Raw genomic sequence first — 27,215 nt, forward strand, 5'->3', positions numbered from 1 at the left:
TTGTACTGAGAGAAGCGATTTCCATATTGACCGCTTTTTATTGCATTAAGGATCAATAACACCTGTCTTGGCGTATTAGTTTAGGTCAAGTCTTTAACATGTCCTTAATGATGGAAGAGAAAGTTTGACGATAAACTAGTGATTTCTTGATCAAATAGATTACAGCAATCAATATTGATAGTTAATCGATAGTATAGGAAATATTTCAATTCAACCTATTTCATGTTACAAATGAGAGAAAAGATACACCGACATTGAAAGTCTTAATCGTTTCCTGGTTTCTTACGTCATACGTAACCATGACAGTATCGATCTGACGTCATTACTTGTACGGAAGACACGAAAAACGAATTTATTTTCAAGTGCGGCAATGTTAATCTGTTGTAATTTCAATCATGCTTAATCTACAAACGCCAACTCTTTGGGCTTGGAACGAGCTAGTATGCTATAGTATTTTTTTAAATAGTCTTCGTCTTCAGTTTCAAAGAAACGCGGGATGCGAGAATGCGCAAGAATAAAGAAGGGATGGGAGGGTCGGGATTTTTTGAACCGGCACTCAATTTATAGAGTCAGCCAAAACTTAAAGGATTGTTATTATTAATGTTCATAATCTCTAATAAGCAAATAGATTGGATTTCCTGGCTTAGATCAGCCCAAAATATTGACATTTGGTTGAATACTGTTCACTGGATAGCTTGTGGTCTATTCGTTGTGCTGTTCACTACTACTACAACTACTGCGGTGCGGCGGTGATCCATCCATTCAGTGTGCCACCTAACATTGAATCAGATTCGCTGTGTGGATGGGAGGTCTCTCCTACTGCGGTGCGGTGATCCATTCATTCAGTGTGCCACCTAACATTGAATCAGATTCGCTGTGTAGATGGGAGGTCTGTCCTACTGCGGTGCGGTGATCCATTCATTCAGTGTGCCACCTAACATTGAATCAGATTCGCTGTGTGGATGGGAGGTCTGTCCTACTGCGGTGCGGTGATCCATTCATTCAGTACGCCACCTAACATTGAATCAGATTCGCTGTGTGGATGGGAGGTCTGTCCTACTGCGGTGCGGTGATCCATTCATTCAGTGTGCCACCTAACATTGAATCAGATTCGCTGTGTGGATGGGAGGTCTCTCCTCCTGCGGTGCGGTGATCCATCCATTCAGTACGCCACCTAACATTGAATCAGATTAGCTGTGTAGATGGGAGGTCTCTCCTACTGCGGTGAGGTTGCCGATCCATTCTCTCCTCGAGTCGACTCCTTAACATTGATTTGGTTGTTGGTTCTTATTCGTTTGAGCGCAAAGAAGGTCGTGATATTATTAAGAAGGCTGAGGTGGTGTAGTCTTAATGCTCTATTAAAGTATGCGTACAGCCAAGGGTTGGTTGCGCTGTTTACGTTCCAAACCAAATAGCTGAATACCTTGGCGTGTGACATACTTTTTGACAAATATTCATAAATAAAGTCAAGGTACACACACACCTCTTGTGGGAGCCAACATATGATAAAGTTAGTCACTATGGCAACCATTGCCGTGGTAACGCGCTTGTTGATGGCCACATTTTGTGAGTTGCTTCCTATAGCTGTTCTGTTCCATAGTTTATTGTAGATGAGGGAGTACAATGTGCACATGATTGCGATAGGTGCAGAAAAGAAAAGAAATGTTTTTAATGTAGCGTACGCTACTATTGTGCTGACAGCTACTGGGCCAAGAACAGATTTGTAATAACAGTAATAATTGCCGTCGGCGAAGAGAGTGTTCTTTTGTTCTATGTAGGTGATTATTGGTAGTAAAATCGATACTATCCAAGTAACCAGGACAAGTTTTCTTTTGTGAGTAGCAATTGGTGATCTCTTGGTAGGGTAGTATACGGAATAGAATCTGTCGATTGAGATAAGCACCAGAGTAATAATAGATGCAGTTAAAGTCACATTTTTTGAGTAAGACAAGAATTTGCAGAAGAAATCAGCAAAGAGTCCTTGAAACCACCTTCTACCGACGAATACTGAAGCTATCCTGTAAGGACAGCTCAAGAAGGTGGTGATAAGGTCCGCACTCGAAAGATTTAAGATGAGGAAGTTAGTCGTTGTTTTAAGTGTAGGGTTTCTCCTGATAGCGTAGATGTTCATGGTGTTACCCGCAAGTGATGTGGGAATGATGACGGCATAGGCGACCGTTAAACAAACCACGGCGACTGGATCGAGATGAGGAAGAAGAATATATGGAACAACTGCTGCGGTAGTGTCTGCGAACAAAAGGATTTTGGTTTTAAATTGATGCGTCTATGGCTAAACATTTATTTAACTTTTAACATTTGATGTGTTTATGGTTAAAAGATTTTAAGAACTAGATTTGCTCGTGGCTAAACATTTATCAATTTTTATAAGATAACCGAACTGTATTGCGCAATCCTGTTTAGGCTGAAATACTATTTTAGATGAGAATGAATATTTTCCGCGCGCGCGCTCTGAATTTGCACATCCATACAAAAAATAAAACAGTATTCAGTTTGTCAATTAGTGCACTTTAATACTTAGGATGCTTAAATGTTAAAGTACCCCTCTTTACATGTTCTCTTGGCATCCCAAGTGTTTAGTAAAACTGTTTTATAATTCCTAAATTCATCTGTCCATCCTTTCTTCATATCCATCCGCCTATCCATCTCAACCATCCATCCATCCATCCGTCCAAACCATATCAACCAATCTATCCATTTGTCTATTCATTCATTCATTCATTCATTCATTCATTCATTCATTCATTCTACCTTATCCTATCCTATCCTTCCACTCTTTCTTTCATTCACACATTTATCCATATCCATCCACCCATTATTCGTCCATCGTTCTTCCATCCATCTTTACCCTAAAATTTCAAACTTCAATATTGTGAGATTATATAATGTGTCCTTGACGTCTCATACGAGACCTTGGAAGTTCAGTGGTTAAAGCATGGCACCGGAATCGCCAGGGCACAGGTTCAAATCGCGTTCAAGACTCAAAATCATTTCTGAATCTTTAAATTTGCAGCTGCCTAAAATGCTTGATAAACTGAGCGGGATCAGCTTAATCTGATACATATTAAAGATTCTCAACTAAGATAACTTCGACAGGCTTTCAATCTACATGCATTATGTATATTTTTGTTCAATTCGTGTCATTACGCCTGAAGTATGGAGACTGATTGGTGTATTGAACGCATCTTGAACTGAATATTGGACCTAATGATCTGATGTTTAACCACATCCATTACCGTCTTTTCCTGTGTTAGGCAGTTGTCAGATGTCTTGGCTTTACGTAAGTAGAAGTGATAAAAGGATTGAATTTGAACAAGTCACTTAAACTACGAAAATAGGAGTTCTTGATGATGCGCCTTGTAAATAATTTTATAAACTTAGCTTTGTATGACCAGCAAATTTATCTTGAACCCTAGTAATACGACCAGCAAGAAATTTTGTAGCCTTGGTAATACGACCAACAAGTAATCTTATAGCTTTCGTATTACGACCAACTATTATCTTACAACCTTCATAATACGACCAATAACTAATCTTAAGATCTCATTTTCACAACCACAAAGTTATTTTATGGCCTTCCCAATACGACCATTTTGAAGTCTTATAACCTTATCAGTGCGACCTGCCAGTAATCTTACTCATCTTATAATTCTGTTATTACGACCGACCAACATCTAAATCAGCGAAAAAATCTCCGCAAAATATTTGGCTACAACGCGGATATAAATAAATAATGTAAAAAAATATTTGAAATGAATTGTAAACGACTGTAACTTGATCTAAAATTGATCGACGCGTAATGACAGCAATCTTTTTTGTTTATTCACATCTTCGTCAAAAAAAAAACGATCAAAGTTATATTCAATTTTTTTGGTTTCCTAACACTTCAAGTTTAAATTCCTTACAAACTAAAATACTGACTCATTTATTTTTGGTTATTTATCGTAAAATCTATAAAGAAAATTGGTTTGAAACAAAAAATCAAAATGTACAACTAAAACTAGGAAAGACGTATAACTAACAAGATACCGAGGACTAAACAAACACTGAGATAAAACGTCTTACCATTCATGCTCTTCTTTAATGAAGTTTCTGTTGAATTTGACACTTGTTCTCCCATACTCCCTTCGACGACTAGTTTTAGAAGAGAGCGAAAATTTTGGCTACGCAAGGAACGCTGAAAACCTAGAAAGACTGAGGTAGGTCTGCTAGTACGTTGTTGATAGAATCCCATAGTTCGTCGATTATATATGCGTTCTGATTGGCTAGAGATGACATAACGATCTAATGTGTTCACATTTCACATGTAATCGGATGTTTTTGAAATTGAATCTCATGAAAAAACATTTGTGAAGATGTCTTAATTTTTGTTTATTTTACAAAATTTCTCTCGAAAACCAATATTGTGATTCGTGCGATATGGGTTTTTGAATGAAATTCAACTTGGAATTCCCTCGTCAGCCAATGAATTTCCCTACAGAATGTGTACTGAAGGTTTCTGGCTGTCATCATATCATGCAGAGTGTGTCCCTAACCATATCCGAACAGGTGTAGTAATGATCATGACAGACACACTGATATAGTTCGTGATATATCAACTATATTCATCCAAACTTTCAGAAATATATGCCTTATCAGTCAATCTACTAAAATCCCTGGAGTTAGTAAAACTACAGTATTTCATCGTGTAGGAAAATGCGTAAATTTGAAGTTTGAAGTCATAAAAACTATCCCGGTAACACAATAAAACGTTTCACTCGAATCTTGTTTTTAATTTTTTTTCTTAATGAAAGTTATGGCGATTAGTGATGATGGATTTTTAAAAGGGAGCAATACTTTGCTTTATATCGGTCCTCATGTTCAGCGTCCTCAAAATTCATTATATTTTAAGGTTGTTTAAATCTAACGTTTTTTATACGATCGTCATTATATATGTATATAATACGTGGGTGCGAATTTAATCAGATGAACATACAGGATTCCCTCGACAGACGAAAAACTAACTTTCATCAATATGCTGAAATAACATATGGGCAGATCAAAGTCAGGACATGGCTAACTCACAGAACGAGCCGTAAAACAACCTCTGGGCAGATCAAACTCAGGGCATAGCTAACTCACAGATCGAACCCTGGAACAACCTCTTGGCTGATTAACACCCTCTCAAATCAACGGAGAGACCTAACAAACTGTACACGGCATGTAATACCGAGTTCATCGAGAACACAAACGTGAGTGATGAATGGCAAGTGCACTCTACCGCTACGCCATCCTTGATGATTTTCGTGAAGAAGTTCACCGCATTCATTAAGTGACTCTTGTACTAAATATACAACACTTAGGTTTGGCCGCGTGTTCTAATATCAGTTACATAACATCATCAGCACCTGTGATGTGCCAGCGTCTTTATCCCGCTTGATGAAGTATTTGTTCCTTTTCGCGATTAATCGTCTCGTTCTTCAGGCTACGCGACTCGTGCAGTTCAAGCAAGATTGCGGAAACACCTGCGATCAGAAACTTTTAATCAAGACTGTAACAGAAAAATAATTTGATTAATCTACTGCTGCGAAGTATACAACAAAATACAAATCTGTTTGTAATGAAATTGTGGACTGTAATAAATATTCGAGTGGTATGAAATTCAAATCCTTACCATTTCGGACAAGTGGTCGACGAACACGTCATACTTTACACTCAAGCTACAGAAACCTCCACTGAATATCCAAGAGGATCTTTTGAAGAACCTCTTTCTGTCCACGTATTCAATACCAGAATGGAACTCTTTAGATTTGATTTTAAGTTATTGTAAGATTTTTAGTACTTACTTCAATTGAGATTAACTAAAAGCTTATCCACTATAGTCACAATATTATGACTATCTAAGACCGCTATCATGCGACTGTGTATTTTATCTCATAAGGGAGTTTTATGCAGTATTTCAATTTAGATTTAGAAGATTAATTAATTGGTGGTCGGTAAAAATTTAAAGTGGCTTAAGTTGATAGCACTTAGTTGGTTGGAATCAGGAAATGTCAGCGAAGTGAGTTAATCATTTACGATTATTTGTAAAGATAAAAAAAAATCAAATGAAATCAGTCACTCTAGGAAGAAAGAAAGAGAAAAAGAAAGGAAGGGAAAAGCTGAATGAACGAATGAATAAATGGAAGTAAGAACAGAGGGACGGATTGGAGAAGATTGATAGATGGGTGGATGGAAGGGATTAGATGGAGAAATAAATGGAAGATGGATAGAATAGGATAGGATGATTGATGGGTCAATGTGTATATAGAAAGACCGGGGCAAAATGTTTTACGACCTACAAAAGGCAGGATCAAAAATTTGCTTAAGTAATTTGTTGGTTTCTTAAATTAGCTGACCAAAATGAACGCGGGCGCAAGCGCAGACTTTTAACGTGATGTGGCGCATGCGCGTTAGAGACAGCACACTGACCAAAATTTGCTTCAAAAATTTATATTTGATATAAATTAAAAATTTTGAGTTCTTGCTTACAATTTTTTTTTCTAGAAAATTTTTATTTACGACAATAAAATTTATTCTCAGATTAATTGTTTGTTTATTTATTTATTATTTTTACAAATGATTTTTGTTATCACACAGTATACAATTTTCTTTTTATGTGAAACGTACTGTGGACTCAATATATAAATAAAAATTGCACGTGCTATACTGTCAAGAAGAATACTTTTAAAGTCTACACAGTTAGCTTTAAATAAAATATATAAAATCTATTGGCAAAGTTTATAACTTTTTATGATCACTTATTTGATAATTATAGTCTTTTTGTTTAGTTTAGTTTCGCACAGCTTCAGTGTAAATAAGTAGTTAGCTTTCTGAATTCTATTTGAAATAAAGTTATTATTATTATTATTATTATTATTATTATTATTATTATTATTATTATTATTATTATTATGGCAAGTTTTATTTGTCTGTATATATCATGTTTACATTGACCAGCGGACTAAGTCTAGGCTGGTTAAGTTCATCGTTTTTTTTTTTTCCAATCCTTTCTTCAGCTTATGCATATTCATAGAACGTCTTGACTATATTAACGTTCTGGCTTAAAATCCATTTCTGGCATCGTTCTATAAGAAAGCTCACTTCCCTGTCTGTATTTATAATTGTTCTTAGGTCTTTTCTTAGCTGTTCGTGATGTCCTGCGAGAAAGTCAAACACTATGTTAATCTGATTTACACTTGAGCTATTATTATTATTATTATTATTATTATTATTATTATTATTATTATTATTATTATTATTATTATTTAGTAATGTTTTTGAATATTATTCTCTTAAGAAAAGAAGCGGATGCAAGTACATGTTAGAATTATTTTCGGTATAAAAATATCAATGTTTTTTCTTTTTTGTGATTGGACGTTTTAATTGGTCGCGAGTGGTTCAATGATTATCTTCAGTTGTTTTAAGTAGTCATCAATGGCTTGTCTAACCAGAAGGTCTCAGAACGTGATGTGATGAGTTTTTCTATGAACTCTTCATTCAAGACCTTTTATGTGTGTGAACATGTAGCTAAGCCTTCATTAGAAGAAATAACACGAACTATTATTTTTCCTTCCTGCATAGCCTGAGGCAAACGTTTCCTGCAAGACTCTTCATCTTTTATGTTATTCCTTCTTGTTTGTCAAACTCTATCTTTTAGCTTAAAGAAAAAATCTTGCAGCTTCTACATAATTCAGTACTGCAAGGCCATTTTACAAGGCTCGAGTCGCTAAGCCAAGATGGCAAAAAAGTTTCTGCAAGACTCTTCATCTCCTATGTTATTCCTTCTTGTTTTTCAAACTCCATTTTTTTTAGCTCTAAAGAAAAAATCTTGCAGCTTCTACATAATTACTGCAAGGCCATTTTACAAGGTTGGAGTCGCTAAGCGGCCAAGATGGCAAAAAAGTTTCTGCAAGACTCTTTATCTTCTATGTTATACCTTCTTGTTTTTCAAACTCCTTTTTTTTTAATAGCTCTAAAGAAAAAATCTTGCAGCTTCTACATAATCACTGCAAGGCCATTTTACAAGGCTCGAGTCGCTGAGCCAAGATGTGGTAGTATTAGGTGATACGTTTGCTCCGTATACTTTTTGATAAGCTTCTTCAAATTCTTTTTTATTTAATTCTTTTTTGTTTTCTTCTTTCAAGTAGTCATCGATGATACGAGAATTGATCGACTCACTTCGTCGTCGTCTTGCAAAGTTCAATTCATTGACTTTTTCATCCTCGTTCTCAGCGTTTTTCGTTGATTCCAAGTCAAATGATCGAGAACTGCGTCCTTTATGGAAACCAGGGTTATTATTCCGAGGTGACGTCTTTTCCATTACTGTAACGTCTTTGTGATCATAAATCAATCCTGACGGTACAAGGCGCGGTTTAGTTTTCAAATATTCAGAACCAAATTGTAATGTCCAATATTTGTTTTGAAACAACAAGAGATTGTAAACCAAACAACCACTTCTTCCGAATACGTTCCCTAAACTAATATTCACTGGAAATTGTCTGGCTTTTATATCCCCTCTTGTGAAATTAAATTCTGTGACAATATCAATTTATTTGAGTAGCGTACGTGCTCAAGTCCATCACTGCTAACGTCACTGGAACAGTTTCCCGCCAAAACAAATGCAATATTTTTGACACGTTTGTAAAGAAACAAAAAAGTTTATTCATTAAAAACAAAGAAAATATCACAGTATGCGCAACAACAGATTGAAGAAGGGTAGGAAATTGCAAAAATATTGCTTTTGAAGTTGTTTGAAAGTCATTTGAAGCTATGCGGGACTTGCTTACAAACGATGGTGAATTTCTTTTATCTCTCGGCTTTGACGAATTAAAGAAATTTTGTACAAACAAAAAAACTATTTTTTTTGATCATTTAGAAGGAAGAAAATTCTTTGTTTACACAAATTCGAGCTATCAATCAAGTTTTAGTGAGTTGAATAAGGTTTTCTGAGTTCTGAAGACGAAATTAAATGACTTCAAAGCCGCAAGGCCTGTAATGGGAAAACAGTACGTGATGTATTCCCAGTTTATCTGTATTTGTACTTTCCTGGTATTTTCCGAGCAAATAAGAGGACAATAACAACCAGATAAGATGACAACTCGATCGATAACTTTCAAAAATACTCACCCTTTAGTTTTGAAAAAATCGCTTAAAGATATTACGATCACGTTGAATTTGAAATTTGTAAGAAAACGATCTGCGTTAAAAATGAGAAAATATAATTTGTTCAAATTGTAAAATAGGATGCGTAACAATGAAAAGCTGACAGATAGATGGTTTATTGATCTGATTTTCTCTTGCATATCGCAATATCCGTTTTCAGCTGGTTTTTCTATTACGTTACTGAAATGACCAATATTTTTATCTTTTTTTAGACGTTCCTATTTAAAATGTCGACAACACGAACGTTTCATAAAAACTGCTTCATGACAAGTAGTAAAATCTAAAAAACTACATCAAAAAGTATTGAATAATTGATGTTTTTATTGGTTCGAAATTTCATTTCCAAGTTATTTTTTTAGTAAAAACAACAACGAATTGTTCGACAGGTTTTTTAGTTAAAAAATATCTTGACGTCGATCAATTCTAATAGAAAAATATAAAAAGAAGGAAAATATGGGAAAATTGATAGGAAAGAGGGGATACAGAGCCGTTGAACTACAAGTATTGAAATGACATTCAATTTTAACTTCATTATTTTTGGAATGAGTTTAGTTTATTGATTGAGTAATATCAATCTACTTCATGGTTAAAAATACTCCATAGAAAGTTTTATTTCTTATATTAAATAATGTTATCATCCTCGCCCACATTCGGCACTACTTTTTACAACAAATCCCTCTATCCTGAAAATATGCGCCTATATTTTCTCAAAAAATACTAGTTTCATATTAGGATGGGAGCTTTATGATGAAAATTGGGACCAATGAACTGTATATAGCCTATTCTTTGGAGTGAAATCCATTGAAATAAAAGAATAAATATATAACAAGAAAAACTGTAGAACTAAGCGAGCACTCTGCTTAGGGAGAAGAAAAAGTAATCGTATTTAATTGAAATTAGAATCATAGCAGTGGGAGTAAAACGGAAGAATCCGTTGAGAAAAACCCTCGAAGCAAGGGCAAGAGCCAAGAAAATCGAAAAATAACAAGACTAAATCCTCATTGATCTCTTTCAACCAATTTAACTTTAAAATATCGAGAGTAATTTTGGGGTTTCTTTCGCTTTATTTTTTATTTAAAGCTTTGTTTATTGAAACTATAGTATAAGATGCGTTGGTGATATGGAGTTTAGCCGCTCTAAACGTGACCATGTACTAGCTATTAATAAACAAATGCTCACCCACGCCACTTAAGAACTAAAATAATATAGAACCAAATCTGTATTGCTTCCTATAAATACACTCAGTAAGACTTACTTACAAGGGTTTCATATATCTCTTCCTGTATCGTTAACCAAAGACCTCGATCAAATATCGCAAAAACAAATTAATGCACGATCGAGGATAATAAATTTTCAAATGCATTTAGGCTGCGTTCATAATGTATAGCAGAGAGGAAGGGAGGGGGGGGGGGGGAGGTGAAATATTTAAATGACAAAAAAATTCTTAAGACCCCCCCCCTCCCTTGAAGTCCTCTCGTAGCTTCTCCTACAAGTTTTGCATCCCCCCACATTCTCTGAAAAAATTTTCAACCCCCCCCCCCACCCATTTTACTGGTAAAAAGTTTTCCGATCCCCCCAAATTTCACCTGCCCCTCCACCCCTGCCATACATTATGAGCGCAGCCTTAGTATGGACGTTTCACTGTCTTGTGACAGTTTCCATGGTAAGGAAATATTCGTAAGGTTATCTACTGACATCACTCAATCAATTGTAATGAATATCTGATCTTAGAGTAAATATTACTAACTGAACTATTTGGATTGGTTCGTAAAACATCTTAGTGCTTTTACTTAATCAATGACGTCTATAATGGATGATAATTAAAAAATTAAACGAGGCTTACCTGTAAGGTGAAGTTTGATTGGGATTCTACCTCCTCATTCTTGCATAGAGAGATCCCGTGAGATAGCGCATGCGTAGTGAAGTTCATCCTTTAAAGCGGGCCCATGTTATCCCAAGAAATGGGTGGGTATACACCAGACAATGGGGTGGGCACGTGATCTCTCTATGCAAGAATGAGGAGGTAGAATCCCAATCAAACTTCACCTTACAGGTAAGCCTCGTTTAATTTTTTAATTCTACCTCCTCATTTGCATATTCGAGATCCCGTGAGACTTCAAAGCTACGTGGGCCCGTGTCAATGTACCCTTCAGTAGGGAAACACACAATAACCTCAAATGGAAACATTTTAATATGAAATTAATTGAACATTTTTGTCATCTTTATAAAGCACAGCTTAAAACTGAGCTTCCATAACAATTGTCTGGTTTAATGTCTTTCTTGTAAAAAATAGCAAATGTACATTGTGATGACCATCCTGCAGCTTCCATAATTGTTTCTAATGGCACTCCACTGCGATAAGCAGCCGAGGTTGATGCTGACCTGGTGCTATGTGGTAGGAATGTTTTAACATCTATGCCTGATTGTGCCATTACTGTTTTGACCCATCTAGAAATAGTGTTTCTGGTAACAGGCTGAAAAGGCTTGTTATAACTGAGAAAGAGCCTTGTGTTCTGTGGCCTTCGGATAGTTTCTGTTTTAGCTATGTAAGCTTTTAGGTAAGTCACTACACAAAGTCTCCTGTCTGCAGGGAAAGCAGGAAGCACCAGTATTGGTGGTTGCTTTCCAGGTTTGGATTGTTTTATAAGTCCATCTAGAAAAAACTTGTAGGAAGACTTCCCTTTTGAAACATGTTGAAGGTCCATCATGTGCACTGATTGGCATCTTTGACCAGTAACTAACATACATAACATAACTAGCTTGAGAGTGAGTAACTTTAAATCCAACTTTGAGGCAGGACTCCATGTTTTTAATAAATCTAGCACCTTGCAGACATCCCAAGTTGAGTGATATCTTGGACGAGGTGGTCTGGTCTGAAAAGTTCCTTTGACAAATCTTCTAATTAGAGGATGTTCTCCAACACTCGAAGTACTATCGGCAAGCTCAACAGTTGCCGACAATGCTGATTTGGCAGTGTTAATTGCCGAGTAACTGCTTCCAGAGTCATATAGGTGTGTTAAGAACTCAATTATATTAGCTACAGTTGGATAAATGGGATCTTGATTTCTTTCTGCTGTGTATCTCCTCCATTTATCCAAATAAACTCTGTACTGTTTTGTTGTTCCTGTTCGCCATGACGAGAGGATAATTTCACAAGCTCTTTCTGAAATGTTCTGTTGTTGGAGTCGTCCCCTGATAAAAGGCATGCCATCAGTTTCAATTTTGGCCACAATGGGTGAATCAGTTTTCTGTTGTGTGGTAATTGTAGCACAAATTTGTCTCTTGGAAGCAACACTGGTCGCTGGATTAACATGTGTAACATCTTTGGAAACCAGACTTGGGTCCGCCACAATGGTGCTATCAGCAAGGCTTGAGCTCGGTCTTCCTGGAGCTTTTGAAGAACTTTGGTCAACATGCTGAATGGTGGAAATAAATAAACATACTTATTTTTCCAACTTAAACAAAATGCATCTATTGCCATGGCTTCAGGATCAGCACGCCATGATACAAAAGGCTTGAATTGATAATTGTTTCGGGAGGCAAATAAGTCTATTTCTGGCCTCCCCCAGAGTTCTATTAGCTGTTTGAAAACAGTGGGATGAAGTTGCCATTCTGTTCTATCTGTAAATTTTCTGCTCAACCGATCAGCTATTTCATTTTGTATTCCGGGAATGTGTGTCGCACTGAGCCATATATTTTTTGAAATACACCACAACCAGATTTCACGAGCTACTTTGTTGCAAGCCAAAGAGTGAGTTCCACCCATATTATTAATAAATGTTACTGCTGTGACATTATCTAGTTGTAAGTGTATGTGTACATTTTTCTCATTGCTACACAGAGACTGTAGTCCTAATTTAGCAGCTTCAAGTTCAAGACAATTTATATGTTTGGTTTGTTCATGTGCAAGCCATCTACCTCCTGCACAGTCCTTTCCTTGGCGGTGTGCACCCCACCCTTCCAGGGAGGCATCAGTGGTAAGGGTGAAGTCTGGGTTGTTGTGGGAAATTTTCTTAGTAAATTTGTAATGGTTTCCTAACCACCATTTAATGTCTTCTCTAGCTGAGTTAGAGAATTGTATTAAGGCCTCAAAATCACCTCTGCTATTTTTGAGTTCCTCAATTTTTTCAATTTCAAGTTGTTTGTAGAAAAGTGGTCCAAATTCCACTCCAACAGAACAAGAAACTAAAGTTCCAATAAGTTTAGCTGCTTCTCTTATTGTACATGTTTTATTATCCAAAATGGTTTTACCAAGGACTCTAATATTTTTAATTTTTTCCCGTGTGAGACTGACTGTCATGTCAATAGAGTTTAATATGAACCCCAAATGCTCTAAAATTTGGGTTGGTCGGGTTACCGATTTTTCCTCCGAGACCTGAAACCCCAGGTCTCTAAACAGATCATAAGTTTCATTTATATTATTCATGCACTGATCATATGACGTTCCCAATAAAAAACTATCGTCTAGGTAACCACTTGAGATATGTCCTCTGCTCCGCAAAGTGGAATACACTGGCTTCATGAGTTTTGTAAATATTCTCGGTGCAGAGCTAAGACCATTTGGTAGTGTGATATATTTGTATAATTGGTTTCCCACCTGAAATTTTAGGTATTTCTGGGATTTTTGGTGGATAGAAACTGAATAATAAGCATCAGTTAAGTCCAGAGATGCCATGAAACAATTCCGTTCCATTACATTTATACAGGACTGTATTGTGTCCATTTTAAAATGAACTGGTAAAATATTTTTATTCAGTTTTTTGAGATTTAATATCAATCTGAATTTTCCATTCTTTTTTGTTCGTAAAAACACTGGTGAAATAAACTCTTCTCTTTCGTGTTCACATTTTTCTATGACTTGTTTGTCTAATAGCTCATCTACTAGTGTATGAAGAGCTTTCTCTTCAACTGATTGAAGTTTTGGTTGTCTCAAAGGAGTTGTTTGTACTGGTGGTGAAATGAAATCAACTTCGTACCCTGTTACAATATTTAGGATTGTTTTGTCAGAAGTTAGCTTTTTCCATTCATTTTCATGAAATTTAAGACGGCCAGCTGGCAAAACTTGGTTTTTGGTCAGTGTATTCTCACTTTGCAGAACAGATTTCTCTGTTTTAAATGCAATATGATCATTTTCCTCAAGGTTGCTTACCTTAACAAGAGGAATAGAGATATGTAAACTTGAATTCACTTGCGAGGCTGATACTGGGATTGGTTTTTCTGATTTCGGTACCCTGTGTATCCGCTTCTTTGCCTTCCAGTAGAGCCTCTGCCCCGGCTTAAAAAAGGAAACCTTCTCTGATCTGACCTCGCATATTGGCTGCCATTTGAGTTCTGTCTCTTGTAGTTATTGTGTTTCGAGGTAATTTTAGATGTGACCTTGCTGGCCTCCGTCAAATCCTTTACTGATTTGCCTAGCTCAGTTCCAAATAGCAGATCTTTAACAGGGTTTTGATCGCTACACAGCAAACGATATTCAGATTTCATATCTGATTTGAACAAAGCTCTTCTTCGCAAGTCAATTTCATGCGAAGCATCGCTTAACAGTGACAGACTGTCTGAAAGAGTCTGCATTGTGTTTGTTGTCATGTCCGCCATTTCGGCTGGAATGTTCTTATCTTTTTCAGCTTTCATAAAGTCACTTAGCACTTTAGCTACTGCCGTTATTCCTTTAAGAAGAGGTTTCTGTGCTTTTTGTAGCATAACATCCTCTGTTTTTACTTCCTTTCTCACACTATTGAAGATCTCAGGGTTTACTCGAACGACCTCTAGTCGCTGACAGTTTCCTGGCGTGGGTAATTTCTCCACCAGCTCTTCGCGCGAGTCTTTGCTGGTGCCTTTGCTTAGAAGTTCTGTCAATAATTCGGCCAAATCCGAGTCGAGATCTTCTCCATTGTGTAGTGGTTTATTTACCACTTTCGCCATGCCGGCGAGAACCACATTCAGTTCTTTCTTGGGTTTTTTCCTTGGAGGTTCACCTTCCTCCTCCCCGCCATTGTTTTCGTTGGCGGGCGATTCACTGTCACTTTCTGACAACTCATCAACAGCCTGGTTATAATTATCGTAGGCTGTTTTTATCTCAGTAATTACTGGTGTAAGGCTAGCTAAAGATCCAGTAATGTTTGCTAGTTGTTGTTTGATGTCATCTACATCTTCGGCCAGCAAGGTATTTTCGGTTTGGTCTTTGCTTGATTTTGGCGCCAAACTTTTCGAGTGGCCATCTTCTGGCTGTTTGTCTTTGGGACTCGTGGGATTTTCTCCCGTCTTATGACTTTTTTCGAGCCCTTTTCCCTTTCGGGAAGTTTTTTCGACAGTATTCTTTCCCTTTCGGGATTCTTTCATGGTGGTTAAACCACTGGTGGTTTCTGATCTTTTTGCAAGACTTTCGCCTTGACGCTTATTGGCCTCATGGCCTTGCTCCATTCTTCAGAAGTTCTTGCCAAACCACGAACTGAGAGTTCCCTCGGGACGATGGAAGTCGGTAGACACCTATTTCTCTAAGAAAATCGTGGTTCTTCTTAAAATCTTTTCCGAAACAAAAACGTGGACTTTTCTTCACTGAACGCAAACGCAAGATGAACTTCACTACGCATGCGCTATCTCACGGGATCTCGAATATGCAAATGAGGAGGTAGAATGGACATTTTATGTAACGTACGTTTAACTTAACACAGGATTTGGTTTCATTTGCCTATGGTCACGCGCCGTTGGCCTAGTCAAACCCAACACCTCGAATACGAACACTACGAACACTACTCCATGATATTCAGCACGTAGAGCCGTTGCAGGAATATAAAATTTTCGTTCTCACTCACCTTAAGGTAGTGTACGTGCGTGCACATGTCACGTGTTACGTTTCATCATGCATTGGTGATTCATTCACTTGGTTATAATTTTGGAAGTGCCAAGCCCTGGTTCAAACAACCTGGTTCAAACTTGTCGAACTTACTTCTTATCTAATGCTGAAAGAAAAGACAAATCCAAAATATTAGTGTGGCATATTCCGTTTATAAAGTCCGCACAGTGCTCTCTTGTTTTATAAAACACCTACTCTTTTATTCTCCCCCTCCCCACCCCCTTCCACCCCACCCTCCCCCGCCGCCGCAATAGCTCCATTTTTAGATCCCGCTTACATGAGCGAAAGGCGAACCTAGTGTTCAAGACAAACATATTTTCCCCATGGAATACCCTTAAAAGAGTTAGCCTGTATATTCATTTCGTTCCTCACTCCCCACACCCCTCCCCTGGAGTTATTAGACTAGTTACTAATCCTCACTCGCCCAAATTTTATTTTAAAAGGACGTTTGAAGTAGTGCGCGCACCTGCCTGTAACAGCGCAAATGACTCTAGAAATCAGGCTCTGATGGAAGTCCTAAGGGTTAAGGTTTTTACAAGTTACCGCATGCATTGCAAAGAGCCTTGCCTGAAATAATAACTTATGAGCGCTAAAATCAAAGGTAAATCGTTAAAAAATGTATTCATTTCCTCGAGAAACTATTATTCTTTACACCGAGAGCACGTACAGCACTTATTAAGCCAAAATGTCTGAATGCTATCACGGATGACTTGTAAAGCACACGAAACGACCTCGTTCATCATGGAATTAAAATGAAATTGCTATCAAAATTGCACGGGTAATCTACCTACATTGATAACCTTCTCTATAACAATCAGTACTGGTCGTTATTCGTATCTTTAGTATCAGTATTGTGGTGGTAGCGTTGCTGAGTTTCTAAGCGGTTGCATGACCAGGGCTGGTCACGTAGAACAGTCGAGCTACTATTGGCACAGATACTCAAAACAAGTCCGATCCATCATCTATACTAGATATAATTGCATATAAAATTCATTGCTGGGTTTTTCAAAATGCATTGCAAAATTCACTCGTAGATCCCAGTCTCTAATCAACAATATTAACCGTTTTCTGGGTCGAGTGGCTAATCTTATTGAGAGCATTAGTCTTTCAGTCTCCAATGTTATCATAATCGGATCACTTAAAGATCTTACCTGAGTGAAAAATAAAGTTAACAGGAAATGAATTTTTTTACAGGCTAATAGTTTATGAATTCAGTACCGACTTAAATTTTAGTTAACCTCATAGCCGGTACCTTAGGAAAACGTCCCTGTTAAGGGCTTACAGCTGGTAAAGTACCTTTTTAGGTTAAGAGCTAAATGACAAAATAGCTTAGCCAGGGGATGAATCAATTTATTTTATCAAGGATAGTGGAAAATAACCTTTAGAGATAACTGTATAGGTAGTTTTGGGATAAAACTGAGCTCAGAATCATCATAGAGGGAAAAGGGCGGATAACTGAAGCTTATATAAGGGCCTCATAAAACTATTGGTTTTTTTTCCGCTTCTTTTTCAAGTAAGGCTGACTTGCCTTTTCAGTAAGATACTGTGCTGAGCCATCAGTGTAGACGTCATGCAACGATTACCAACAGCCTAGAAAATAGTCATTGTACTCAAGGATCGTATCGTAGGCTTAGTTTCCGACTATTAACGTATTTCACGCTAAAAAACCAACACTAGAACGAAAACAAAATTCCGAATGAGCCTTAAACATACAAAATCAGTGAGCACTGGCTATATGCTAAAAAATAAGAACTCTTTTAGTCGCAGTGGCAGCTCTTTGTTTTATCTCTGCATGTTCTACCGTGCTCGCTCGCTAGACATAACAAATCTATTCATCCAGCTGCAGCAGAGGCTGAGGAAAGAAATCATTAAATGTGTTTCTATAGCAACCACCAGTCATTTAGTGGTTTTATTTCCGTTTTATAGTCAGGCAGAAAAAATATCAATCAAATTTTGCGTTCATGAACATATTCCGCGCCAATAATAACACGAGTGATCGATTCTGAGAAAGACCATTTAACGTTGAATTCAATTTCTGGATTGATAAGCAGTGTAGTCTTGAAATTTAACGGCGTTTTATAGAAAATGTTGCAGGGATTATTTGTCGGCTTTACTTTTTATCGCACATCAATGTAATCGGCTTAATTCGTCACGGTTCATAATTTTCTCCTATTTTTTTTCTCTTCTTCTTCTTCTTCTTTTTTCTTCGTCAAAACAGGTCGAATTTTACGAATACATTTAATGTATGTTTTTTTATTTCTATCCCGCTCTATTTTTTCGTGTTTATCTACATTGGCGTTTTTTATCCGATTTTTTTGTTTGTAGCTTCTTTCCTTCTTCGTTTTCTTCATTTTTTCTTACTTTCGCTCTTCCCTTTTATTTTATTTTTCCACTTCTCTTTTGTCATATTAATTCGTTACTTCTCTGCCACATTTTTAATTAAGAAGAAGAAGAAGGGAAAAGAAAAGAAAAAAAAAAAAAAAAAAAAAAAAAATTAAATTAAATCCATTAAATTTTTTTTTTTGTGTTTTGCTTTACTTTAGTATCATTTCATTTCCCCTATTGTCCTATTATTTTCATTCTCGATATCTTGCTTTCGTACATTCTCTTCGGTAATCTCCAAAAAAATTACTTTATTTAAGAGGCATTTTAGTCAGGTGCTTGTAAGGCTGATCTTATCAAGGCAGGAAAAATCCCCATTTGTGCTATAACGTAGTAAATCCCTCCTAAATACAAATCATTCTCTCTAGACTACATAGAATCCAATCTTTAGAAGCAGTTCGAATGTCCTGGCAATAGAACAAAAGATTTGTGTGTGCTTTTCTTTATTCACAGCTTGACACTAAAACTCTGCTATCACGTAGCCTAGTAATTTTCTTTTCTATCCATGTCATGCAGTACACTAAGATCTATTTTCTAAAAGCCGAGTTTAGTAAACAGAAAAAACCATCAAAGAAAATAGTAGCAGTCCAAGCTGTTTTTGAGAGTTTTGCTTAAGGACCTGCTGTGGTCGCGTCGAATGTTTTGATAAGCTTTCGTGCACGCGTGCTTCTTCTGCATATCCAATCGATTTGTTGTTGACATATTTGGCGCGAAAGGCTTGGGTGACGTCAGTCGAAATAATGAGTCATTTCGAGTCATTGGCGGATTTAGTAGCATTGGTTGTGAGGCTCTATAAAAGGTCCTCGCATAGATAAGACACAAACAGTTTATCTGGTGCCTTGAGTTGAAACGAAGTACGGCCAAATATAGCACCCTTATTACTAGTAGACACAAGCGATCGATATGGATTGTAAACAGGAAAGTTTTGAGGATGGTGTCAGCGGCCTTAATATGGAGCAAGATTGGCGACCGCGACAGAGAAGTGCAAGTACTTTATCAGAGCAATTGTTAGAAGAATACGCCAAGACTGAAGAAAGCAATGAAACATTCAAGAAGCAGTTCCAAGAAGCGTACAAAAATGTTTTTGGTTCCAAATCCCCGGTACACAGCGATTATTCAACTTTGTGCCTCAATGACAAAACAAACTTGGCACTCCAAAGCGATCTTCAGAATGTTCCAGAAATCAAGTTTTTCCTGTGAAACTCTGGAGATTAATCTGTCTGAAGAAGAAACAATACACGAAGGTTTCGGTGGAAGAGATCGTCCTGTGCCTTATATTCTTGCGATCAAGAAATACCAAAGAGGTATTGAATACGATATCTCTTTCAAAGAAAAACACTAAATAATGCAACACAGAAACTTTGAAATCGAAAAATAGAATAATCTGTACCTAGATGTACGAACGCTTTTATCAATATTCTGATAACCGAGCGAAGAAATACAGCCGGCAGCGTGACTCAAACTATATGTTTCCGTGATTTTTCTTAAGCTTAAGTCTTCTTAAGCTTAAAAAGCATTAGGAACTAAACGACACAAATTCGTAGTATAAGAACGATCAAAATTTGATAATTTCACCAAGATGATGCTTGCAAATCGTTCTCGTAAATAAGTTATTTTTCAACTCAGGTTGAAAGCATAATTGTACCACAATTTAAGTAAAATTCTACAAACTGTAATAAATTATCTAAAGAATATATGTATATATATATACATATATCTCTGTTCTATATTTATATGTTGTAAATAAGAGCTTTTTATAGATCGAAAGTTGTAAATATCAAAACCATAAACAACTGAAATACAATAAAATACTTGAAAATTAACCACAGTTTGTAATAACTTCCTTGAGCTATTTTTGACAGAAAATATTTTCAACTGCTACTAACGTACTTAGAAAACATGTTATCTTTTGAAAGCACCATGGATATTTACCGCCACTAAGTGAACCGTGTTTTTATCGTTAGTATAAATAACTCTTAGTTTTCAGGGACAAATATTCAAACTCCCACATCTTATTTTGCTAATTTTTCTGTTTTACAGCAGTTGAAAAACATAGTTACTACGTACGTCAGGAATGTGTAATAACCGTAAATATTTTCAGTGACAATACGGCAGTTCATCAAGACTGGTTTTGTTTTAAATTTACAGGAAATTTTGAATGTTTACGAAGGCACCTTGAATTAAGTTCCACAAGGCAGGTATCTTATCTCAAAGTTGAGGCGGTAGATTTTAGAAGACCTTAGAAAATCGGGAAAATTAGACAATATCTGAAAGAAGCAGAGAGTACAGAGTCCTACCAGTGAGACTCGCACCAAACTGAACTATTGGCCAAGGAGTTTCTGTGGGCAGAAACAGTTTAGTTAAAGTGAGCGTGATGACACTATACAAAATACAAGTTCTGAGTGGGTTTGTTTTGAGATACTGAAAATATCAGGGGAAATGAATCAGTTTGTGAATGAATCAAAACTCCACAAAAACTCTTTGATAATAAAACTGTGACGTTGTACTTTCTTGTGTTTTTTTTTTTTTGACAAACGGATTTAGTGGGCAATACTAATAAGATAGGAAATATACAAACACTTAGGAATAAAATACGTAGTGTAAGAGTGCTGTCAACATAGACAAAGCCTGCCCATCACGATATAGTTTAATGGCTGGTACTGTATTCAGACCAAAACAAAGTAAAGCGAAGGAAGACATCTAAAGTAACATGAAAGAAGTAAAAAACAACGCAATTAGGGTAAAAACAGATGACACCTCATAAGCATTATACTCTTAAAATAAGCTACAAAATATAAAGAGCGTATTAAGAAAAATAACCTCGTTAACAATGATATTGACTCAAGATTTTATCTAGACAACTTTAATATCTGTGTAAATAGATAAAGAACATTTAAAAGATGTTTTTAGTATTTCGTGCTCGAGATATATAGAATATCGTTGGATAACATTTTAACATCATCACTCCTTGGAAAACAAACCGGCGTCCGTCACTTTATTGTGAGTCATAGCACATGTCATTAATTGCCCCCCCAAAAGGCTTATGGAATTGTTTAGAAGGGTTCGCCACCTCTGATTGGCTGATACACGAATGAGTTTTCCAAAGATATCAGACACAACGATAAATCAATAGCTTAAAAAAAATATATAAAAAAAAATCTTCAAGAACAAATCTACCGGCTTTCAATATCTTGCCAATTACGTTATGTAACAAGGAAAAGCTATCCTGTACACGTGGTGTCTTTAGCGAGCTCTCTTTCTCTTAATGAATTTTTGTGTTTTTTTTTTCTTTTAAGTTAATTTGCTAAAATACGTCAGAGCTTCATTGACGTTGAATTCCTAAGAAAAGCGCAAAGAAAATATGATTTCCCTGCTCAATGAAACGTTTGAATTTATTTATTTAGTACTTCAGCTGTCTGATTGTTCACATCATTGCAAAACATGTGACTTTACACGTGAGGCCGGCTAGAGCATTTGGTAACGTCTGCCCTAAGATCTCTGACGAAAGAACTAGACATGTATGATGAATTAATATCACTTATACCGGGCACTTCAAGGACTCAAACTATTGAAATTATTTATCGCTTTTTTGCACTTTCTCAGTATTGTTGTTCTCGTTTAAAGGCAAATAAGATATATGAGAAAGTAAGAAAGAAAAAATGGAGAATTAGAGGTATCGAGGGAGAAAAGAATATTTATTATAAGGATACTATAATTTACACCCGTTACTTTACCTTAGAGGAATAATTTTTTTCTGAAAATATTTTCTTTTCTTTTTTTCGTTTTTCCATTCTCACATTTCCCTCTGAGATAGATGTGTAAAATTTAAGCGATTACAACTTCATTCATCCATTCTAACTTTAAACTTATTTCCTCTGAACCAAACATAACAACTCTCTGATATTTTTGGCCAAAACCCATTAATTATATAGAATGTTTCATTCGGCATAACACTAAATAATTGATAGGTAGCTTACTGCTGTTTACTACTTATCATAACATCTGTTGCATAAGGATGTTGATGAGCCGATAAAGTGTAGTCTAAATTGGTGTCTTTTTCACTGAAGCTACAATATGTACGTCGGTTACATTTCGTAAGAAATAAATTCGATTTAACCATTGTTACTGTCGTTTCATGCTTTTCAGTTTTTTCGACGTCGAATTAAACTTTATTTTTCACTGGACTAAATGTAACACTTTGTTACCATGGTGACTTAACCAGACAAATGTTATAAATCATTTTTTATTTTTCATTTTCTAAAATTAGAGTAGACAAACAGAGAGTAGACAGACCAACGTGCATAATTTAGGGCGTCATTGATGCAACTGAGAACTCGAACCCATATATTTATGTTAGAATATTAATAGATTCCCAGATACTTTTGATAAGCTCGTTGCTATAGATTAGATTGACGTAAGATATATTATGTTAGTGAATAGCAGTACCTCTGACCAAGGCACAAGGAAACAAAAACACGAAGAAAACCAGTGAAACTGGGTTCGGTCTTCGTCTTGTTTTCAGTGCCTAAAATGTCTGAATTTCTTGAAAATTTCTAAATTTTTACGTTCTTCAAATATTGGATAATGTTAAACACCATTTGACTGTTTTACTTTAAAATTTCTTTCACTTTGTTTAATTCAAATATTCGAAGATATTTTAATATGGTATTTAAAAATACCATTTGACTGTTTTTAAGAACAAAGATTGATCGGATAAAACCCGACGACACTATGTTTGACACAGGTATTCGGGCCCAAGCAAGGGGGGAGGTGTTGGTTGGGAGTGGGGGGGGGGTGGGGTGGGGGGGACGTATGAATAAAAGGATTAAATAAAAATGACAAAGAAGAAAAGATATAGATAAATAAAATAAAACAAATAACTATCAAGGTAGTTGGTGATTGACGAGGAGAGGGGATAGGTGGTAAGTGGGTTGAAATAGTTGAGCGTACGAGACTTATATGAGAATATTATGGATATGTATCGTAGATAGGTAGCTATGGTACAGTTAAGCAATGGTCAATGCTTAGCGTGCGTAAATCTATTGATGGTGCACGCGGATTGTTGGGAGAGCACCATGGTAGCGTAAGAGTTACCAGAGTTAAGGTTAGAGGCAGTATTCGACCTATGCGTTTTAAAACCGTATAGCGCCAGAAGCTTACCATTTTACTGTTTTTATAAAGCATGAAGCTTTTTTATATCAAATAAATAATAATAAATAAATATTATATTATTAGATAGTAAATATTATTTAATAAAGAATGAATAATATTTCGAAGTTTGATAGAAAGTAAACAAGACAGCACACAAAAAAAGTTTAATATTTTTTACAAAGATTTAAAAAAGAACAAATTTATAACGACAAATACACAAACAAGTTTACTCGATCGATGAAGTCAGTGTAGGGTGACTTCTGGTACAAGATTTGCAAAGCATGATGGGATTGGACCAGCCAACCATGTAGGCCTGAGGCGAGATCAGCGCTTGCGATGCAATATCTTTACATTCGTAATTACGTTAGCTCTTGCACTAGCCTTGTCACTTTTCAATTATTTTCAGGATTAAATTCTCAAAGTTCCATCTACAGGAGAATCTTTCCCTCTACGGCATAGGGATTGCCCCATGTACCGGGTTCTTGTACTCTAACAGTCCTTGATAATCGATTTAAGTCCATGGATATGGTGTTAAACGCAATGTCATGAGAAACTGAGCCATAAACATTAGAAAATGCTCGTTGAAAATCTTGCTTGTATTTTCTTTCTTCTTGTTGTTGTTCTTCATAGGCATGCAGTAAAGATGGTGTAAGACCTTTGGAGTTTCTTCTTACCGAGCTCCATGAAGCCTGGCTTATTGGACTTAACGGCTCTAAATTACTTCTTTCAAACTCTTTGGTGAACTTATTAACTGGAAGAAACGTCAGCATCTTGAGGCTACGTAAATTTGAGCTGAGCTTTGATGCAAAAAATGATGCACCCCTTGACTGAATTTTTCACAATGGCAAAGGAAATAGCTGACTTATATTTGTTTTTGACAGACTTTGATCCTTCACTCTCATACAGTTTTGCTTCACTGAACCCCTTTTGCTTCTCAACACGTTTATATTAAACAATTTTACATCCATGGACATGTATGTTATTGTATAAACAAATAAATGTGACGTCAGAGGATGACGATTCGAATGACGTCACCGTGGAACTGCTTCAGCGCAGAAAGCCCAATTCCATGCTAAAAGTCAACGCTAACTAAGAACTTTCTAGATCTTCCTAGAGAAATTCTTCAATGAGAAAACAAAAATAGAAGTAAAAAATATCGGTGAAAATCAGGAATAGTAGTAGCAAGATGTTTGGTAAAGAAAGATTAATCATGATGATGATGCTCTATGAGTCATCGTGAAAGTAGTAATATTGTTGAAACGCAAAATTCTCATCCATGAAGGTCACGCTCGGCAATATATGACATCTTTTTCATTAACATATGCATCGCTTCATGTTTCTCGCTTGTTTAAGCACGTTAATCTGTCAAGTTCAACCTGATACGATTTGTCCATCTATCATAGTGCTCGTATATACTTTAAAATATAGATTATTTTTCTGGTTTTCGGAGTAAGGAAAGTTGTATATCGATTATTATAAGGATGTATTATCTGTTTCCATCATGCCGTGTTTAATGCCATTATGTTTTTGCACATATATACGTATATTATCGACTAAGGTTTAATTCGATTTGTCGGTTACTATGGCAGCTAGAAATACTCACAAAATGGTATGAATTCGATAACCAGATTAGTATCTGCTCATTCTTTGTTTGCACGTTACGTCATCGCTGCCATGTTGGTACCATTTAACAAAAGATTTCTCATTAGCATCCATTGTTAACAGTACCACAATGGCCGTCATGGTTTTGTCTTTTAACTCTCTTGGGAATGCTTGCAACCCATCAACATGGAAACAACCTGTCAAAACCTTTCTTCTCTATGCTCTAGTCTATGCAGCTACCGTCTTACTTTGCCACCCTCCCTCGGGGGGATTATCGTATCTTTACTAGGGGAGATGGGGAGGGGCAGCTATAGGCACCCTAACGCGTAAAAATAAATAATCTTTGAAGACTGTAAAATATTATGCGGAAGAAAACTACCACCTTCCCGGCCCACCCCTCCCCTCGTCAATCTGTCTCAGACCGGCATCTAATTGATTAAAACTTAGATCTCACTAGAGTCCTCTAGCACACCAGCCTAGGTTTTTAAATGTGTGATAATATGGCAGATCTTAGAGTAAATGCTTTACTTTCTTGAAACAAAAAAGGCCCTTGAAGGCTTTAGAATATCCCGCGAGATTCCCGAAGTATGACACAGAAAGTATTTTTTGAATGGAATAACATATCATTAAAGATATATTAGAGTAACATTTTAAAAAAAATTCAAGGCCCGATACTAAAATCATGAATATATATAATTCATTAATATCCGATATATCAGAACTGTATGCATTGAATAAAGACTATAAGTCAGGCTTCGGTTCTTTTAAAAATCTCATGCCAGTTAGCGCGCATACGTATACAGTATAGATTCAGAAAAGAAAAACATTTTTCATCGGTATATATTAATACATGAAATATTCCATCTGGCAAAAGACTTCACAAGACGTTTTGATATCCTGCTGTTTTGGGAGCGGAGTCCCTTAAGTGTGACGGTAGCACCGCAGGCCACCATCCAAACTTATAAGGCAACCATGGTAACATAAACGTCATTTAGGACTGATCAATTTCCACGTGCATTTGAGCCTCGTGAGAGTGCTCGATCATGACGCAAATAGCTTTTGGTAACATTTATAAAACCCCTTTTTTCTATGTACAGGCTGCATCTGCAAGTCAAACCGTCATAAAGACCGATAGGGACAAGAAAAGGTATTCATGTCATCGGGGAAACCGTATTAGTTGTCGTATCATCGAAGCTCCTTATGAGGATCGCGTTATCCGAGTGTCCGCATAATTAGCAATTATTCGCCGAAGGCGAAGTGAATATCGGGGAATATTTACCGAGACGCGAGTCTTCGAGCGGCGAGGTAAATATTCTCCATCTTCACTGAGCCTGAGACGAATAATTGTTTTAGCATATACCAACTTGTGTACAGAGTAATTATTTTTATATTCAATAAAAACAAACGAACAGAAATTTTTAGTTTGCGTGACAAATTCACGCAAAACTTTTAGCAAAACTTTTAGCAAAACTTTTAGGCCATACTTCGTTGCCTTTTTAGTATGGATAGGAATGGCATAGTTAATGATTTCAATTTTTCCTCAATTGTAGCAAAACGATTGCCGGCAGATGTCATTTTGTTGCCGACTCAATATTCCGAGATTCAGAGGTGAATATCGTACAATATTCACCTCCAATTAACCAATGAGCGCGCGCGTTCTTAGGAAGTACACAAGTTGGTATATGCTAACTGTCCTTATTTTTCCCGTATCAGTGGTCGTATTATAGAGGTTACTTTTCCGTATCAGTGATCGTATCGTAAAAGTTCCCGTATCTGTGGTCGTATTATAAAAGTTCCCGTATCAGTGGTCGTATTATCGAGGTTCCCCTATCAGTGGTCGTATTATCAAGGTTACGTTCTCGTATCAGTGGTCGTATAATCAAGGTTCCCCTATCAGTGGTCGTTCAAGGTCGTATCAAGGTTACGTTCTCGTATCAGTGGTCGTATAATCAAGGTTCCCCTATCAGTGGTCGTATTATCAAGGTTACGTTCTTGTATCAGTGGTCGTATAATCAAGGTTCCCCTA

At 36.5% G+C, this 27,215-nt stretch overlaps 2 protein-coding genes and 1 long non-coding RNA gene across 5 annotated transcripts in view; 1 reads left to right on the forward strand and 2 right to left on the reverse strand.

Moving 5' to 3' along the window:
- On the reverse strand, positions 1 to 18,027 carry LOC116307303 (allatostatin-A receptor). 3 transcript variants are annotated; one of them, XM_089037419.1, is made up of 3 exons: positions 17,583 to 18,027; positions 16,014 to 16,160; positions 1 to 2,247 (listed from the first exon to the last, which is right to left on the reverse strand). In XM_089037419.1, the coding sequence occupies exon 3, from the start codon at positions 2,129 to 2,131 to the stop codon at positions 1,217 to 1,219; it is 915 nt and encodes a 304-aa protein (XP_088893545.1). In that variant the 5' UTR covers positions 2,132 to 2,247; positions 16,014 to 16,160; positions 17,583 to 18,027; the 3' UTR covers positions 1 to 1,216. The 3 variants fall into 3 exon arrangements, 2 of the variants coding, with proteins under 2 accessions (XP_088893545.1, XP_088893544.1); XR_016121252.1 differs by lacking the exon at positions 1 to 2,247 and adding an exon at positions 6,581 to 7,196; XM_089037418.1 differs by lacking the exons at positions 16,014 to 16,160; positions 17,583 to 18,027 and adding an exon at positions 4,084 to 4,235.
- On the reverse strand, positions 12,479 to 15,828 carry LOC148906546 (uncharacterized). Its single transcript, XM_089037417.1, has 2 exons — positions 14,351 to 15,828; positions 12,479 to 12,617 (listed from the first exon to the last, which is right to left on the reverse strand). The coding sequence occupies exon 1, from the start codon at positions 15,619 to 15,621 to the stop codon at positions 14,386 to 14,388; it is 1,236 nt and encodes a 411-aa protein (XP_088893543.1). The 5' UTR covers positions 15,622 to 15,828; the 3' UTR covers positions 12,479 to 12,617; positions 14,351 to 14,385.
- LOC116307304 (uncharacterized) overlaps positions 16,513 to 27,215 on the forward strand; it is a 14,420-nt gene continuing 3,717 nt past the window's right edge. The window contains exons 1-2 of the long non-coding RNA XR_016121253.1: positions 16,513 to 16,655; positions 26,287 to 26,336. This is a non-coding gene — a long non-coding RNA (uncharacterized LOC116307304). The remainder of the gene's footprint in view (positions 16,656 to 26,286; positions 26,337 to 27,215) is intronic.

The sequence above is a fragment of the Actinia tenebrosa genome, unplaced genomic scaffold (assembly GCF_029948245.1).
Source record: "Actinia tenebrosa isolate PJP-AT-01 unplaced genomic scaffold, QUT_ActTen_1.0 PGA_scaffold5__44_contigs__length_20552954, whole genome shotgun sequence".
Lineage (NCBI taxonomy): Eukaryota > Metazoa > Cnidaria > Anthozoa > Actiniaria > Actiniidae > Actinia > Actinia tenebrosa.

Bases quoted from the DNA above. Each gene is read 5' to 3' on its own strand.
- LOC116307303 (XM_089037418.1), bottom strand. From the start codon at position 4,138: ATGGGAGAACAAGTGTCAAATTCAACAGAAACTTCATTAAAGAAGAGC. The intron at 2,248-4,083 runs GTAAGACGTTTT...TTTTGTTCGCAG, and splicing joins ATTAAAGAAGAGCATGAATG to ACACTACCGCAGCAGTTGTT.
- LOC148906546 (XM_089037417.1), bottom strand. From the start codon at position 15,621: ATGGAGCAAGGCCATGAGGCCAATAAGCGTCAAGGCGAAAGTCTTGCA.